Consider the following 17,344-nt stretch of genomic DNA (forward strand, 5'->3'; position numbering starts at 1 on the left):
AGTAGCAATCATCATCATCATCATCATCATTATTACTATAGCCAAAGGCTTGGCTGGGCTTTAAAAGGTGGTAGGCCGCGTTGCCAGGGCAACAGCGGGGCGGGGGCGAAGAGGAGGAGAAGGTGGGCGTGGCGTGTATCCAGGGCGGTGCTGAGTCCTATGTTACGTCACTCTGGGGCAGGGCATCTTCGGCCAAAGGGGGCGGGGTTTGGCTAGAAGGAGGAGGAGCCTGTCTAGAAGGAGGAGGAGCCTGGGCGGGGGCGGGCCATGAAGCGGAAGCGGAGCCAATCGAACGTGACTGCTGAGGCGGTTGCGGGAGCAGAGACGCCCCCAGAACCCGAAGGAGGCGGAGCAAAGAAAAAGCTGGAGCTGGAGGCTGAGCCAGAAAAGGCGGAGCCGGGGGCGGAGACAGGGGAGGAGCCATCTCCAGAGCCCCGCCCCTCCGCGGAAGGCTTAGCCGAAGAAGAAGCCGAGGAGGCGGAGGAGGACGCGGCAGGCGCAGGGTCGGAGGAGCGCGTCTGTCGGGGCGGCCCTCGGGGCTTCGGCGCCGGCGGGAAAGGACGGAGCCGGCGCTCCAGGGAAAGGAGGACCAACTGGAGGGTCCCCGCCGGACACGAGCGCAAGATCTACACCAAGATCCGCAACAGCCGCGCCAAGAAGCAGCGCCAGGCCAGACAAGGACCGCGATCCTAGGTGCACTGCAACTCCCATCGTCCCCAGGGCCGCCTTGGTCCCTCTGGGTGTGTAGGTTAGAGAGACACGGCTGGGTGGATTGCAACTCCCATCATCCCCAGGGGACTCCTCGCCTTGGTCCCTCTGGGTATGGCTTGAGAGGAGATTGGGTGGGTTGCCATTCCCGTCATCCTGCCTATTGCCCTGGCCCAGTGAGTGTGAATCTTAGCGAGATGGTTGGGTGGACTGCAACTCCCACCATCCCCGGGCGGCTCATTGCCTTGCTCCCTCTTGTGTGCGTGGCTGAGAGGTTTTGGGGTGGGTTGCAATTCCCATCATCCCGCTATTCCCTTGGCCCCAGTGTGTGCATATGTTGGAGAGACGGTTGCGGCGGGGGACGCAACTCCCATCATCCCCAGGTGTGTGATAGGGCACTTCTTCAGAGGCGTCATGGGAACTGCAGTCCATGGAGGCTGAGGCTAGAAACCTCTTTGTCCCATTGAGTCCCAAAGGATGCCTGTATTTGTTTATATGCTTTGTATGCTGACACAGACTGAAGGATACCAGTCAATGGCATCAGTAGCCAACGACAGACAGACAGACAGACATATAGATAGATAGATAGATAGATAGATAGATGTATACACACACACACAGTTGTCCCTCCATATTTGCGGATTTGATTACTATGTTCTCTCTAGGAATATCTAGGTCCTCCAGCACAACTCTATGGTCAACTTTAACTAAAGGTTGCACTGAAAGACCTAGAGGTTATTGCTAGAGAGAACACTCTCCTAGGCCTTTGTAGCTCCTCCAGAGCAACTCCGTGGTCAGTGCCTATCGGACGTTGACCATAGAGTTGCCCTGGAGGACCTAGAGGTTATTCCTAGAGGTGTCCTCTCAGGTAAAAAACATGGTGGTATTATTTGTGGTTTTGCCATATTCATGGGGGTCTTGGGCCCATAACCCTCGCAGAGATGGAGGGACAAGTGTGTGTCTGTGTGTGTGTGTGTGTGTGTATTGCGGCCCAATCGCCTCCCATATTAATTGCTTTTGCTTTCCTTGCAGGCTCCAGAAAGACCCGCTTCCCGAAGACCTCTCCCCGCCTTGTTTTCCCACCGAAGGCACTCCATGCGCTCCACCTTCATGGCTTTTTGGCTATGATTCCTTCCTCCATTCACTAACATTAAAGACAAAAAACACCTTTGCAACGCCTGACTGTCTCCTTGTTCTTCTCCAGTTTCCGATGCGTTCCTTCCCTGTATCAGTCCATCCTAAAACCCACGTACACTCAGCCCTCCATAGCCACGGCTTTCATTTATATGCCATGGGCATGTTTTCCGTATCCATATTGTTGTTGGTATGTACAGCGCTGTGTAGATCTACAGCACTACATACATAAAGCATAATAATCATAATCATAATACTAATAATGATGAAGGAGGGAGCCGTTCTGATCCATTCCCTTTGAGATCAGGGAGTCCCAGAGTCTAGGAAGGGCAGCCACCAAGAAGGCCCTATATCTTTCGTGTACCAAGTGTCCTTGCGTTGGCGTTGGGACGGAGAGAAGGGCTTCTCCTCCATAGGATCTCAGAGTCTGACCCGGTTCATACTGGGAGAAAGGGTTTGCCAAATAGTGTGTGGACCTGAGCCATGTAGGGTTTTAAAGGCAATAACCAGCACCTTGGATTGTGCCCGGAAACAAACTGGCAGCCGACGAAGCTGTTTCGACGGGGGCCTTGTATGGGCTCTGCCCCTGTTAACAGCTCTTTAAACCAACTGAGTTTATGAACACCCTTCAAAGGCAGCCCCAAGTAGAGCCCATGACAGTAGTCTAACTGGATGTAGAATCATAGAGTTGAAAGAGACGCCAAGAAGGAACCTGATCCAGTCCAACCCCTTTATTCTGCCATGCAGGAACTCTCAATCAAAGCATCCCCATTGACAACAGATGGCCATCCAGCCTCTGTTTGAAGACCTCTAAGGAAGGAGACTCTGAGACTACATCTTCCTCTGTCGAACAGCCCTTACTCTCGGGAGGTTCCTCCTAATGTTGAGCTGGAATCTCTTTTCCTGGAGCTTGCCTCCATTGCTCCATTGGGTCCTGTTCTCTGGAGCAGCAGAAAACAAGCTTGCTCCCTCCTCAATATGACATCCCTTCAAATATTATAACAGGGCTGTCGTATCACCTCTTAACCTTCTCTTCTCCAGGCTAAACATCCCCAGCTCCTTAAGTCCTTCCTCATAGGGCTTCATGGTTTCCAGACCCTTCACCATTTTAGTCCCCCTCCTTTGGACACATGGCTCCAGTTTCTCCACATCCTTTTAAAACTGTGGACATGATTCCATCAATGGCTTTGGCATCTCCAGGGGTAGTTTCAACTTGTTTGTGCCCATTACTGAAGACAGACACCGGTTTAGGGCCAGGACAGCCTCCTTGGATTGAGGTGGGAAAGAGTTGAGTATGCCATTGTATTGTGATGGTTCTTTGGATTGCAACTCCCATCAGGCCACCCATGGCCTGGGCCCCTTGTGTTTGGCACTTGGCTGGACTGCAGCTCCCATCTTCCCCATTGCTCTGCTCCCTCTCTTTGTGTGCCCACTGTAACCATCACCATCATCCTCATCATCCCCCATTGTATATCAATGGGACCTGAGTGTCGTCCAAGGATTTTGGGGTCTGTGGGGGGGAACCCAACCCAAGGGCCACTCTAGGCATGGCATTTATTATTATTATTATTATTACTATTATTATAATTATCAAACTTTATTTACGAAGTGCTGCAGAACCATAGAGTCTTGGAGCCAGATGGGACCCCGAGGGGTCATGTGACCCCCACCCCTGCCATGCAGGAACTTGTGTGGGGACTTCAAGGCTTATGGCGACCCTATCACAGGGTTTTCTTAGCCAGGTTTATCCACAGCAGCCTTCCCCTGAGGCTGAGAGAGAGTGGCTTTGGCACACTGCACTCCATTGCCGACCAGAGTCCTCCTCTGGAAGATGTCCACCATTGACTTTCCTCAGAGGCTGAGAGAGTGTGACTTGGCCCAAAAGGTCAGCCATAGTGACGCAGCGCCAGGCCCATGCTGCCCTTCGCCTGTATGGCGTCACTGGAGGGGGCTGCGCATGCGCGTCCTCCTCAGCAGCCTTCCTCAAGAGAGTATGCGCGTCTGGCTCACAAGCCTTTCTCAGAAGTGTGCGCATGCGCGTTTTCCTCAGAAGCCTTCCTCAGGAGAGTGTGCGCATGCGCGCCCTCCCCAGTCGGTGACCTTCAGCGCGCGGAGACCGGAAGCGGAAGCAGACAGGGGAGGTGGGGGAACTTTGTACCGGTGAGCGAAAGAAGACGAAGGAGGAGATAAGATAAACAGGGAGACCGCCATCATGCCCAGGGGAAGCCGAAGCAGGACCTCCCGCATGGCGCCGCCGGCCAGGTGAGGAGAGCGGTGGGCTCTAATGGACTACAAATCCCATCATCCCCCGCTCAGCCAGCGCTTTTGGCCCGCTTCTGAGCCATAAAGACCCTATCTCTTGGCCAGGCTTGTCCAGAGGAGGCCTGAGGCTGAGAGAGTGTGGCTTGGGCCAAGGTCGCCCAATGGGATCCTTATGCCCTCGCCCCTCCATAGCTGATTCCCTCTAGGAATCCCTAGGTCCTCCAGCGCAACTCTATGGTCAGCGTGAACTAGGAGTGGCACCGAAAGACCTAGAGATCCCTAGAGAGGACACTCTCCTAGGCCTTTGTAGCTTCTCCAGTGCAACTCTATGGTCAGTGTCTGTTGAACGTTGGCCACAGAGCTGCGCTGGAGGACCTAGAGATCCCTAGAGAGGACACTCTCCTAGGCCTTTGGAGCTTCTGCAGTGCAACTCTATGGTCAGTGTCTGTTGAACGTTGGCCACAGAGCTGCGCTGGAGGACCTAGAGATCCCTAGAGAGGACACTCTCCTAGGCCTTTGGAGCTTCTGCAGTGCAACTCTATGGTCAGTGTCTGTTGAACGTTGGCCACAGAGCTGCGCTGGAGGACCTAGAGATCCCTAGAGAGGACACTCTCCTAGGCCTTTGGAGCTTCTGCAGTGCAACTCTATGGTCAGTGTCTGTTGAACGTTGGCCACAGAGCTGCGCTGGAGGACCTAGAGATCCCTAGAGAGGACACTCTCCTAGGCCTTTGGAGCTTCTGCAGTGCAACTCTATGGTCAGTGTCTGTTGAACGTTGGCCACAGAGCTGCGCTGGAGGACCTAGAGATCCCTAGAGAGGACACTCTCCTAGGCCTTTGGAGCTTCTGCAGTGCAACTCTATGGTCAGTGTCTGTTGAACGTTGGCCACAGAGCTGCGCTGGAGGACCTAGAGATCCCTAGAGAGGACACTCTCCTAGGCCTTTGGAGCTTCTCCAGTGCAACTCTATGGTCAGTGTCTGTTGAACGTTGGCCACAGAGCTGCGCTGGAGGACCTAGAGATCCCTAGAGAGGACACTCTCCTAGGCCTTTGGAGCTTCTGCAGTGCAACTCTATGGTCAGTGTCTGTTGAACGTTGGCCACAGAGCTGCGCTGGAGGACCTAGAGATCCCTAGAGAGGACACTCTCCTAGGCCTTTGGAGCTTCTGCAGTGCAACTCTATGGTCAGTGTCTGTTGAACGTTGGCCACAGAGCTGCGCTGGAGGACCTAGAGATCCCTAGAGAGGACACTCTCCTAGGCCTTTGGAGCTTCTCCAGTGCAACTCTATGGTCAGTGTCTGTTGAACGTTGGCCACAGAGCTGCGCTGGAGGACCTAGAGATCCCTAGAGAGGACACTCTCCTAGGCCTTTGGAGCTTCTGCAGTGCAACTCTATGGTCAGTGTCTGTTGAACGTTGGCCACAGAGCTGCGCTGGAGGACCTAGAGATCCCTAGAGAGGACACTCTCCTAGGCCTTTGGAGCTTCTCCAGTGCAACTCTATGGTCAGTGTCTGTTGAACGTTGGCCACAGAGCTGCGCTGGAGGACCTAGAGATCCCTAGAGAGGACACTCTCCTAGGCCTTTGGAGCTTCTGCAGTGCAACTCTATGGTCAGTGTCTGTTGAACGTTGGCCACAGAGCTGCGCTGGAGGACCTAGAGATCCCTAGAGAGGACACTCTCCTAGGCCTTTGGAGCTTCTGCAGTGCAACTCTATGGTCAGTGTCTGTTGAACGTTGGCCACAGAGCTGCGCTGGAGGACCTAGAGATCCCTAGAGAGGACACTCTCCTAGGCCTTTGGAGCTTCTGCAGTGCAACTCTATGGTCAGTGTCTGTTGAACGTTGGCCACAGAGCTGCGCTGGAGGACCTAGAGATCCCTAGAGAGGACACTCTCCTAGGCCTTTGGAGCTTCTGCAGTGCAACTCTATGGTCAGTGTCTGTTGAACGTTGGCCACAGAGCTGCGCTGGAGGACCTAGAGATCCCTAGAGAGGACACTCTCCTAGGCCTTTGGAGCTTCTGCAGTGCAACTCTATGGTCAGTGTCTGTTGAACGTTGGCCACAGAGCTGCGCTGGAGGACCTAGAGATCCCTAGAGAGGACACTCTCCTAGGCCTTTGTAGCTTCTGCAGTGCAACTCTATGGTCAGTGTCTGTTGAACGTTGGCCACAGAGCTGCGCTGGAGGACCTAGAGATCCCTAGAGAGGTGTCCTCTCAGGTAAAAGCACAGTGTCCCTAACCCTAGCAAATATGGAGGGACAAGGATGTATATGTAGATATAATACCCCACTCTTCAGCCCAAAGGCAATGAGAGCGGCTTACAGGGCCCTTTTGGGGGTCTCTTCCAGCTCTGTGATTTTGGGCCCATACAGACAGGCCAAAATAAAGCTGCTTTGGGTCACTTTGGAGGCATGCAGTTTAAATGACACACGCATCTTAAAAGGCCAGAAGCTGCACTCTGGTCTTTAGGGCTGGAGCATGGCTTTGGAGTGGCTTCCGGACTCTTAGGACGCATGCATCATTTAAACAGCATGCCTCCCAATAACCCAAAGCAGCTTTGTTGCTGGACGTCCTCCATGTTTGCCCTCCTCTTTGGAGTCCTGGCCTGTTTCAAGCACTAGGCAAACATGACTAGGTCCGGGATTGCTTCCCTTGGCATCTCAAAGGTTGTTTACTGTCTGCTTTTATGTCTTTGCAGCCGTGCGCCGCCACCCATGCGCTCTGCCCCACCGCCAGCGGCACGCGCCTCCGTCCCGGCGGCCGCCCCTCCTTCGGCCGTGGCTTCTCCGGCCCCCAGGCAGCCCGGCCTCATGGCCCAGATGGCTACCACCGCCGCAGGTGTCGCGGTCGGCTCCGCCGTGGGGCACACTCTGGGGCACGCCATGACGGGAGGGTTCGGAGGAGGAAGCGCCGAAGCCGCCAGGCCAGACATCACTTACCAGGTGAGAGGGGGAGCCTTCCTTTCCCTGAGCCTTGCAGGCGCTTTTGGGCCTTGCGTGAGGGCAGGGGAAGGTCTAACTGACCATTTGTAAGCCGCTCTAAGAGCCTCTTGGGGTACGCATACTCTAAATGGTAAAATAATAATGCACACGTGTGTGCCTTCAAGTCACCTATCAGCTTAAGAGTTTCACAATGCGATACGGTTGTCCAACATATCTATTATACATGCCTATGAACAGACAGGAAGGAGACAGGACTACGAATATACATATCTAATATATATGCTTATGTACGCAAAGGAAAGAGGACTGCAAATGTAAAACATTGTGGTACAATTGCACTGCATATCTAATATATACACACACACACACACACACATATACACACACAGGAAGGAAAAAGGATAACGAATATAAAACTATGTGATACAATTGTAGTACATATATATGCCTATGAACAGACAGGAAGGAAAGAGGATTACAAATATATAATGATGTGCTACAAAGTGATGCGGTGAGTTGTTCTTTGGCAAGTAACGCTCAGGTGGTTTTACCAGTTTGTTCCTCTGAAATAGAATTTGTTAGTACCTGGTGTTTCTTATCGGGGTCTCATACAATTGCTGACCTGAGCTGGCTCTGCTGAGCTTCTAAGATCAGATGGGATCTGGTGCCTTGAGGGTATTTAGGACCCTTGTCCCTCTTTGCCAAGTGTGTTTTAGCCCAGTTCGTAACCTGCCAAACTAACCCTACGACATTCATCTCAAATGTCCCCCTCTGTTTCCCTTCCAAAATGGTGACAGAAAGGGAAACTACGTTTCTGGGTGCCATTTGGAGAAGAGAAAAAGAGGAGAAACGGGAGTATTTTGGCCTGTGGGCAGTTGGGGCAGGAACTAACTCGGAGTCCCTCAGCTCCTAGTTACTTCCCTGGCATGACTATAGGATCTCTTTCCTTGCTAATGGGGTTCTGCTCTGCTTGTTCCTCAGGAGCCGCAGGGGGCCCAGCCCATGGCCCAGCAGTCCCAGTTCACGCCTTGCCAGTACGAGATGAAGCAGTTCCTGGAGTGCGCCCAGAACCAGGCCGACCTGAAGCTGTGCGAGGGCTTCAGCGAAGTGCTCAAGCAGTGCCGCTTTGCAAATGGTAAGCGGTGTGCGCTGGCTCACTTTTCAAGCCATTGCTTAGGGCTTATCCCTTCTAGAAGCTATAAGGATGCTGCGGAGAACAGAGAGGAAGGGCAAGTGTGTGAGAGTCAGCGTGAACTCAGGCCCTTAGAGCTCAGAGGGACCCACAAGGGCCATTTAATCCATGCGTCCATGGAGGACTTGTGGTGCTGTATGCCTTCAAATCGTTTCCAACATACAGTGACCCTAAGACCATAGCATACAGTGTTCTTGGCAAGATTTGTTCCGAAGGGGTTTGCCTTTGCCTTCCTCTGACACAGAGAGTGTGCCTTGGCGAGTTCACCCAGTGGGTTTCCATGGTTGAATGTGGATTTGAACCCTGGTCTCCAGAGTTGTAGACCAGTGCTCAAACCGTGATGCCATGCTGGCTGCACAGTTAAAAATCACTCCTGAAATATGTCCTGGTTTCTAAATATTGGGGTGTTTTATGTTGTCAATATTGATATCCCCCCCTCTCTCTCTCTTTTTCCCTTTACAGGTTTAGCTTAACTCAGCTCCAAGGGACGACATCCCAGCTCTGTTACGGAACGACATGTCACTAGTAAAAGTCTTCTCTAATATCAACAAGCCGTCTTGCATTTCTTTAGTGATCGCTTTTCTGCCTAGGAAGAAAGCCTGGAGCGCATTTCAGGGCAAGAAGGATTGTGGCGATGGAGTTCACTGTCGGTTGGGGTGGGCTTAAAGGGCGTGGGATCATGGCGATTGTTGTCACCTGCGTTCGCTGTCCATGCTCCTGTGCCTGGCAGTAGTTGTACCAGTGTGAGCCTCAAAATAAAAGTTGGTTTTCTTCCAGGGAACCATTTGCAGCGTCTCCTCCGTACCTCGTGTTTTAGGGAATCCTCCGATCCACTTTGCATCCTCTATTCACCTCTGCTGAGAAACACTTTGCCACTTGAGTTCACACTTCTCTGCACCTTCAATACATCTATGAGTGAAGCTGTGTGCATACACCATTACAGACATAATGCTCAACAATTTGCCTGGTAGTCTGAGTTATTAGTAGATATGTCAAGAGGGCATCTGAAAGTCCTGTAGTCCAATCCGCCCAGGAAATCCACAGCTAAAGCACCGCAGAGAGGCAGGCATCCTCTTTTTACAAACCTCCAATAAAGAAGAGGCTATGTCATCTTCCAAGGCAGTTCATGCCTCTGTCAAACAGCTCTTAAACGTCAGGAAGTGCTTCCAAAGCTTTACCCAGAGTCTTCCCCTTGTCGTTGTAATCCATTAGTTCAGATCTGAAAACCATGCCTTCCTCTTCACAAAAGTGGGAACCGGGAAGCCTCCCTGTTGGACTCTAAGTCCCAGCAGCCCTCCACTGCAATGCAACAACATCCAAAGAACTTAATGATTCATCTCCCAGGCCTAAAATTAAACGGGGTTTCCCTAAAAACATAGCAAGATAGCCCTTGCAGTGCCCACAGGACACAGAAAGGTCCGGAGTCTCCTAGACCCCTAGCATCCCACCCTTGATTTAAAAGCATCTGAGTCCCACAGTGCGCCGTGTCAAGAAGTCCCTCCTATGACGCACTTTGGCAAGGAAAGTGCTGAATAATCCTTTCCCATCCCACTTTCTCACATGATCCATGACTCCATTTCTCTCTCTCTCTTCCTCTTCACTTTACAGTCAACCCTCCATATACATGGGTTATATATATATAAATCCAAAACCACTTGAATTTGAGTTGTTCACCATTTTATATGCCATTTTACTACCCCCGTTGTACATAATGGGACTTGAGCATCCAAGGATCTTGGTACCCTCAGGGAGGTCCTGGAGCCAAACCCCAGCAGCTACGAAGGGTCCAGTTACTTGAATTGCTGCAAACTGAGTTCAGACCTTAACTCTGCTCTAGGTCAAGGAGAAGGTGGAGTCCTTCCCTTCCCAGTCAACTCAGGCAAAAGCAAACTGCTGCAGCCTCTCTTAGCCTGTTTCTTCTTCCCTGGACCACACTAATGTATGTTGCTTGGCCAGACGGCTCCTGGGTTACATCTATTAAGTAAATGTTGGATGGGGTGACGACCTTGCCAGGTTCTAGCATGATATGAGCCAGAACCCAGTGGTCCTAGTTCATAATCATTCTCTCCACAGTATGCATAATGGTTATACCCTGCTCTCCTTTCTGGCCTTGGTCCCAAGCCAAATAGCTTGTGACGTTGCGACTGGGGAGTTGCTCCATGTTGTGGGTCTGGAGTACATACCTCCTTGTCCAACGCTGGTTCTTGACTTCTTGGGGTACCTTTTGCCCACCCAAATGGCATGGAGAACCAGCCGCCCTCGCCCTGCAAGGCGGGCGCCTTCACCTTAAAACAGGGTCACTGCTGAATAAACAGCCTCCTCGGAGCGTTCAGGCCGGAGATCTTGGCAGCAGGCCTGCCTGGGAGTTGCATTGCTCTTTTTATTTTTGGCATCCCAGTCACCGCACAGAAAGAGAGAGCAAAGGAGAGCGCAACCACCGGCAGCAAATGCAGCCGGACGGTTGTTGGACGCCGATTGTGGGCTTTCAGTGTAACTCCAGCAATTCTCCTATCTATCAAGCTTGACTTGTCAGCTGAACTACTTCCAAAGCTCCAGGTTATGGTGAGTGATATTATTATTATTATTATTATTATTATTATTATTATTATTATTATTATTATTTCCTCTAGCCTTGTGGTATTCCCAAAATGAGGCACAACACTATTTTCCTCCCAAAAAAGGAGGTTCAGGAGCCTAGTCTCTTTGTTGTGTGTGGCCACCTTAGCCATGACTAAGGAAGATGCGTCTACACTGTGGAATTAATGCAGTTTGGCACTGCTTTAACTGCTGTGGTGCGCTGCTCTGGAATTCTCCTTTACATTTCAGACTAAAACCCAGAGCAGGTTCACCGTGTGACTCCTACAGACACACTAAGATGGAGGCCATCGCATGCCCCTGATTTATTAGGGATGATATGTCTCCTCCTCTTGCAGCCTCCTGTCATCTGGAAGTAAACCTTGAGAAGATTTCAGCACAAGTTACACCAAGATGACCAAGGCGGAGGAACTGCCGGAGAGCCAAAGCTCCGGGGAGTTTTACGAGAAATACGAGCCGAAGGAAATCCTGGGAAGGTAACGGGTTCGAAACCTGGGTGGCTTTGCTGTTCCCTCTAAGCCTGGGATATTGAGGAATCTATGATGCTAATGCTCAAAACGCACTCCTCCGATGGCTGCATTTGGGGAATGTGTAACCCCAGGGGCTGGTGTTCCTCTCCTTTTTCTCATTCCCGGTTTTAAGAATCAAGCTCTTTTTTCGACGCCAGGCGATCCTTCCAGTTTCTGCTGTGTAACCGAGAAGGATTTATTGCTCGTAAAAAGGGAGCACGGCTTCTCCTCTCATTTTATTGTAAGGCTGAAAGTCAAACAGAGGAGGCAGGTTGTCCCCGGAGCGGAGCCAAAAACCCAGGATTCAGTGTCAGGGACCCCTGGCAGTTAAAGCAGCATCAAACTGCATTAATTCCGCTGTGCAGATGCAGCGAAGGAGGGCCAGATTTGGCCTACTCCAGACCCATCTCTGGCATAGATGTTTCTTCTCCTTTGCAGAGGGGTGAGCAGCGTCGTGCGGCGGTGCATCCACAAAGTCACCCGGGAAGAATTCGCCGTGAAGATTATAGACATCACAGCGGGGAATCTGTCTCCGGAAGAGATCCATGAACTGAGAGAAGCGACTCGGAAAGAGATCGACATCCTCCGAAAAGTGTCTGGCCATCCCAACGTCAGTAAGTCAGGTTCCCATTGCGTTTGCAAAGCGGGGAGGGCAGGTTTGGGATGGGGGGGTGTTCAGCAACGCGATCCCCTTGGCTCATGAAAGTCTTGCGTTTTATTTCCAGTCCAGTTGAAAGACAGCTTTGAGTCCCATACCTTCTTCTTCCTGATCTTTGACCTGTAAGTACCAGCCGTGGGTTTGTTTTGCAAGACAGAACTGAGCTCTTCTTACGTTCTGGTCTCCAAAATTTGGAAAGGCGGCTTTTGGGGATCACAACTCCCAGTGTCCCCCCCTCCTGGCTCACTTGGTGGGAGGATTTTGGGAGCTGTAGTCCACAAAGAGCTAACTTTTGCAAGCTCTACATAAGTCAGGAAATAATATCCCTAGCCTGCAAAGTTGTTTCCGGGGAGCTCTGGACCTGTTCCTCAAGGACCCCAGTTCTAGTCCTCAGAAATCTAGCCTCTGTACATGTCAAAAGCATAGGTAAAAGAGATGAAGATTTGAATCTGTAGTTCCTGATCCCCAAACTGGCTCAGTGCAAGGGCATTTTTGCCCCTTTTGGGGGGCATTCCCACCAGCCAGCTATTCACTACCTTCCTCCTTTCAACCCAGAGAGAATGAGGGAAGGAGGAGAGCTGGTTGCAACAGTTGTCCCACATCCCTCCTCTTCTGGCTCTGTGCCCTTCTTGGGCCGACGGCTCAGGTTTCTTTGTAACCTTTGCTTAAGGGTCTGGGCTCTATTTTTATGCCCCTCGGGACTCCAATCCGAACCGGAGGCGGCCTCGCTTTGAAAGAAACCCCAGAGCAACAAAACATGGGTAGAACGAGAAGATGCTTACCGAAAAACGGTACAGGTTTGAGTCCCCGCTATCCGTGACTCCACACTCCAAAATCTTCCCAAGCATTTTGGATAAGAGAGACTCAACCTGTACTTCCTATCCAAAGGAAGCAAGCCAGGAAGGCAATAGAGACAGATCTGCTTCCATGCACCCCAGTCAACGATTCCTGGAAATTGTAATAGGAATATGGTTAGTAGGAGCTGCAATCCCAAAAGGATGCCATTTTCCCCATCGCCCTTGTAATATGCGGTTTTTCTTCTTCTTCTTCCCCTCCCTGAATGCAGAATGAAGAGAGGGGAACTCTTTGACTATCTCACAGAAAAAGTGACCTTAAGTGAGAAGGAAACCAGGTCAGACATTTTGGGTCCTTCCTTTTCAAATGGGGAAGGCGTGTGTCAAGTCCAAGCTTTGGAGACATCTTTTCCCTTTTCTTTGGCAGGAAGATCATGCGGGCCCTTCTGGAAGTCATCCAGTACCTCCATTCCATGGACATCGTCCACAGAGACCTCAAGCCGGAGAACATCCTTCTCGACGACGACATGAACATCAAGCTGACCGACTTTGGCTTCTCCTGCCAGCTGAGGGAGAACGAGAAGCTGAAAGGTACTTCGGAGACCAGGGTTCAAATCCTTTCTCAGACGTGGAAAACCATGGGGAGACTTTGGGCAAGTCACGCTCTCTCTCAGCCTCAACTCTTTTGGCCTACAACCAAAAGCAAATCCTTATCCCTTCTTCCATCCCATAGAGATCTGTGGGACTCCTGGCTACCTGGCTCCGGAAATACTCGAATGTTCTATGGATCCAGACCATCCTGGTTATGGGAAGGAAGTTGACATGTAAGTAAAGGGCAGTCTGCTTCTCATCAAGGCTATTGGTGTTGGAATGACCCAATGGTTCAGTCTGCAGGGTGGTTCTTTAAAACATGTGAGCTCTTTTGCAAGTTATCAGTGTACTAAAGTGGATAGTTATTTCAGAGACGCAGGAGGAGAGGAGAGAAGGGAGCAAAATGGGATGCAGGCAGGTGGGAAGGAAGGAAGGAAGGAAGGAAGGAAGGAAGGAAGGGGAAAGGACAGAGATGTTCTTCAAGGGCTGGTTGTTCCTTGCAGGTGGAGCACGGGCGTGATCATGTATACCCTCCTGGCCGGATCGCCTCCCTTCTGGCACCGGAAACAGATGCTGATGTTGAGGATGATCATGAACGGAGATTACAAGTTTGGGTCACCAGAGTGGGACGACCAGTCAGACACCGTCAAAGACCTGGTGGGTATGGTGGGACGTGGATGAGAGAAGGGAAGGACGAAGCGGAAGGTATGGCGGTGGAGGAGACGGAGGGAGAAGATGGCGATGGAGGCGTTGGTGATGAAGATGGAGGAGATGGTTGAGGAGATGGTGAAGGTTGGGGAGCTGGAAGTGAAGGAAATGGTGGGGAAGATGAGGTTGGGTTAGAAGGCACTGGGTCAGAAGCCTTCAAGACTACACTAGCCAACCTGATGGAGATGGCGAAGGAGAAGGGTTGGGTTGGGTTGAGTTAACCCCATGGCAACCCACCATCTGAAGTTTTTTGTGGGTTATTCAGACAATGTGCCCATGTTCTAGAAGAGTTTATTCCTGACGTTTCAACAGCAGCATCTGTGGCTAGCATCTTCAGAGACTGTGCCCAACCCTCTTCCATGCCAGCCCTCTCTGAAGATGCCAAAGCCACAGATGCTGGTGAAATGTCAGGAATAAACTCTTCTAGAACTTGGCCACAGAGCCCGAAAATCCCACAGAACACTATGGATGCCGGCCATGAAAGCCTTTGACCCCACCATCTGAAGCCTGCAGGCTCTGACCTGTGCAAGTTTTGCAGGCCTGGTCTCCTTTTTTAGCTCTGGTCTTGGGTCGCCACCTCTACCTCTGCAACCCAACCGCAAAGCTTTTCCTTTACCTCCCATACCTCCAGATTGCCCACTTCTTGGTGGTGAAGCCAAAGGACCGCTACACTGTCGAGGACGCCCTGGCTCACCCCTTCTTCCAGCAATACGTGGTGGAGGAGGTCCGGCACTTCAGCCCTTTCCGGAAATTTCGGGTATCTCATCTTTCCTCTCCTCCTTTGCCCTGGGGGCCAAATGCACTATAGGAAAACACAGCCCTACCATCGGTGTCACCAATCTAAGCCTTACTCGGTCCCTTTCCTCAGGTCATCTGCCTGACCGTCCTGGCCTCCGTCCGCATCTACCTCAACTACCGCAACGTCAAACCCATCACTCGGGAGGTGATGCAGCGCGATCCCTACGGCCTGAAGCCTGTCCGCAAACTGATCGACGCCTGTGCCTTCCGGATCTATGGCCACTGGGTGAAGAAGGGAGAAGCCCAGAACCGGGCGGCCCTCTTCGAAAACACCCCCAAAGCCATCTTGCTCAGTTTGGCTGCTGAGGAGGAGCTCTTCTGATTTCGGGGTTCCCCTTTTACAACAGAGACTCAAAAAAATCCAATTGCTGGTCCCCTGCAAAGAACAGACCTCATGGGCTTACAGAAGGGTTGGCTTGACGTTTTGTGCAACCGCTTCCAGGGGTTAACTCCCAATTCTGCCGTCCCACTTTCTCATCAGCTTTTAAAATGTCCTGGCTTCCCTCTCCTCCCACCTTCTCACTTTGCCCTCAGGTTTACTTCAATGGCTGCAAAAATGAATCCAAATTGGGTTTGCATTGGATTAACTCAGCAGAGCACAAAGACAGGAGAGACAGAATCTTTCCCTTCCCAGTAGATTTGGGCAAAAGCAAACTGCCGCAGCCTCTCCTATCTTATGTATTCTTCCCCATTAATAACATTTACCATCTTGACCATGCTCTGATATTGCCTGGCCACGCATGTCCCTGTGAAACATTGAGGGACATGCTGTGATGGGGACCAGCAAATCGATTTATGCTTACAACGTATTATACTGTAGTTTCAAATCAGATCTAAATGTACAGATGAGATGAGACTGTGTCACAACTGGGTGCAAAAGAAAGAGAGGGAAAATCAGATTACTCATAACCACCATTGCTCCGGTTATTCATGATGGTGTCGAAGCAGTAATTCATTGGCACAAGGTTAAAAGAGCCACTTTTTTAAAATGTTATTCTGCTTATTTGCAATGCACAGTATCTGAAAAATTAAATGTCTCTTGAAAACTGACCTCAAAGGTAACTAACTAGAACTAGCTAGGAAGCTCAATCGATAGGCCTGACCTGAGTAGACCCATTGAGTGCACTGGATTTACCATACATTTCAATGAGTCGACTACAGATTCTGTCTCTTATTGCAAGCGTAACTTTTACCTCCACTCACTGAAATGTGATTCCAATGTAAAACTAATTACTAAAAGGTTATTTCTTTGCAAGATCTACTTTGTGACCGTGTCTGACTCTTGTAGATTTTAACAAGTGATATTGAAAGACACCTTTGCGTCCTGATGGTTACTCCAGAATATTTATTACTATTTACGCCTTTGTGCGGGGGAGAAGTATCAATTTTGTAAAAGTACCTTCTGTTTCACCCTCAATAAATGTGCTTTATTTATTGGAAATGGCCTCGCTTTTTTGTTTTTTAAATTTGGCATAGATTTCCATCACTCTAAAAAGACTTCCAGAGGACTCAGTGATGGATCTGAGGGGGAAAAACATGGAAATGCCAATAAAAGACGATGAATAAAGTTGTACAAAATGGCTGAGGCAGCTATATTGACAAATTTGCAAAATGATAAAACAATTAAACAGAAACCTGAAGGAATCTATGAAGAAAACCCTATGATACGTTAGCCTTAGGCTTGCCATAATGACTTGGAGGCACACAACAACAATTTGTAATGGTTTTTTGTGTCTCTTTTGTGCTTTTTTTGGGGTGATTAAATGGATAAAAATACTAATTTTCCTATTCTGTCACTCTTACATATCTCCCAACTACCGCAAGAAACCACAGAGAAGGAGCATGAGGTCTGCCATCTTTAAATGCCCTCAGGAAGAAGGAAGGGCCATGGCCGCCATTTTGGCCATGGAGAGGAGGGCCACTTTCCCATCAGCGAGTGACAGAGACTCCATCTTGGAGCATTTTGGATCCCTATGGAGAAGGAGAGAGAAAAAATAGAGTGAAGGAGGGATGTGAGAGGGTCCTGGGTTCAAGAGGAGCCCCATTAGAGATGATTGCATCCAGAAACTGGGAAACGTGGGAAAGAGGCAGGGAAAAGAAGGCCATGTGTGTAATAATAATAAAAATAATAGAGTGGAAGGACAGAATGAGAAACAAACCAAAGAGAAATAAATGATACATAGAAAGAGAAAGCACCATGAACCAAATGGAAACAAACAGGAGCAAAAGAGAAACAGAAAGCGGTCAAACATAACAAACACCACCAAAGAACCATAGAAGCATTATGGCTTCCCTTTCCCCCCCAAAAAACGGAGGGGCTGTTAGTTTGAGAATGGCTGAGCTAGAGCAATGGTTCCCATTAGTGTTTTGGACTCCAGTTCCCACTGAAACCTCCCCAGGCAGTTTGGCTACAGCCAGGGACAATGGGAGCTGAAGTCCAAAGGTACTTGGGAACCACTGAGGC

The 17,344-nt window shown here is 50.4% G+C and overlaps 3 protein-coding genes across 4 annotated transcripts; all 3 read left to right on the forward strand.

The window, feature by feature from the left end:
• Nucleotides 1-234: 234 nt before the first annotated feature.
• LOC149287042 (uncharacterized) lies at nucleotides 235-1,887 on the forward strand. 2 transcript variants are annotated; one of them, XM_089493472.1, is made up of 2 exons: nucleotides 235-740; nucleotides 1,741-1,887. In XM_089493472.1, exon 1 carries the CDS (start codon nucleotides 268-270, stop codon nucleotides 691-693), a length of 426 nt encoding a protein of 141 aa, XP_089349598.1. In that variant the 5' UTR covers nucleotides 235-267; the 3' UTR covers nucleotides 694-740; nucleotides 1,741-1,887. The 2 variants fall into 2 exon arrangements, with proteins under 2 accessions (XP_089349598.1, XP_089349597.1); XM_089493471.1 differs by having other exon boundaries at nucleotides 235-693.
• A 2,043-nt stretch (nucleotides 1,888-3,930) lies between these two features.
• Nucleotides 3,931-9,008, forward strand: LOC149287043 (coiled-coil-helix-coiled-coil-helix domain-containing protein 2-like). The gene is made up of 4 exons (XM_089493454.1): nucleotides 3,931-4,104; nucleotides 6,792-7,035; nucleotides 8,017-8,170; nucleotides 8,690-9,008. The coding sequence occupies exons 1-4, from the start codon at nucleotides 4,055-4,057 to the stop codon at nucleotides 8,698-8,700; spliced, it is 459 nt and encodes a 152-aa protein (XP_089349580.1). The 5' UTR covers nucleotides 3,931-4,054; the 3' UTR covers nucleotides 8,701-9,008.
• Nucleotides 9,009-10,625: 1,617 nt separating this feature from the next.
• Nucleotides 10,626-16,321, forward strand: LOC149287044 (phosphorylase b kinase gamma catalytic chain, skeletal muscle/heart isoform-like). Its single transcript, XM_089493455.1, has 10 exons — nucleotides 10,626-10,789; nucleotides 11,161-11,298; nucleotides 11,770-11,945; nucleotides 12,057-12,111; nucleotides 13,056-13,121; nucleotides 13,211-13,374; nucleotides 13,517-13,607; nucleotides 13,878-14,031; nucleotides 14,714-14,839; nucleotides 14,951-16,321. The coding sequence occupies exons 2-10, from the start codon at nucleotides 11,216-11,218 to the stop codon at nucleotides 15,200-15,202; spliced, it is 1,167 nt and encodes a 388-aa protein (XP_089349581.1). The 5' UTR covers nucleotides 10,626-10,789; nucleotides 11,161-11,215; the 3' UTR covers nucleotides 15,203-16,321.
• Nucleotides 16,322-17,344: the final 1,023 nt, after the last annotated feature.

Source organism: Sceloporus occidentalis, unplaced genomic scaffold (genome assembly GCF_023333645.1).
Source record: "Sceloporus occidentalis isolate IW3139 unplaced genomic scaffold, rSceOcc1.0.p SCAF_64, whole genome shotgun sequence".
NCBI classification, from domain to species: domain Eukaryota; kingdom Metazoa; phylum Chordata; class Lepidosauria; order Squamata; family Phrynosomatidae; genus Sceloporus; species Sceloporus occidentalis.

Bases quoted from the DNA above. Each gene is read 5' to 3' on its own strand.
- LOC149287042 (XM_089493472.1), top strand. From the start codon at position 268: ATGAAGCGGAAGCGGAGCCAATCGAACGTGACTGCTGAGGCGGTTGCG.
- LOC149287044 (XM_089493455.1), top strand. From the start codon at position 11,216: ATGACCAAGGCGGAGGAACTGCCGGAGAGCCAAAGCTCCGGGGAGTTT. The intron at 11,299-11,769 runs GTAACGGGTTCG...TCTCCTTTGCAG, and splicing joins CCGAAGGAAATCCTGGGAAG to AGGGGTGAGCAGCGTCGTGC. The intron at 13,375-13,516 runs GTACTTCGGAGA...TCCATCCCATAG, and splicing joins GGAGAACGAGAAGCTGAAAG to AGATCTGTGGGACTCCTGGC.
- LOC149287043 (XM_089493454.1), top strand. From the start codon at position 4,055: ATGCCCAGGGGAAGCCGAAGCAGGACCTCCCGCATGGCGCCGCCGGCC. The intron at 4,105-6,791 runs GTGAGGAGAGCG...ATGTCTTTGCAG, and splicing joins CGCATGGCGCCGCCGGCCAG to CCGTGCGCCGCCACCCATGC. The intron at 7,036-8,016 runs GTGAGAGGGGGA...CTTGTTCCTCAG, and splicing joins GGCCAGACATCACTTACCAG to GAGCCGCAGGGGGCCCAGCC.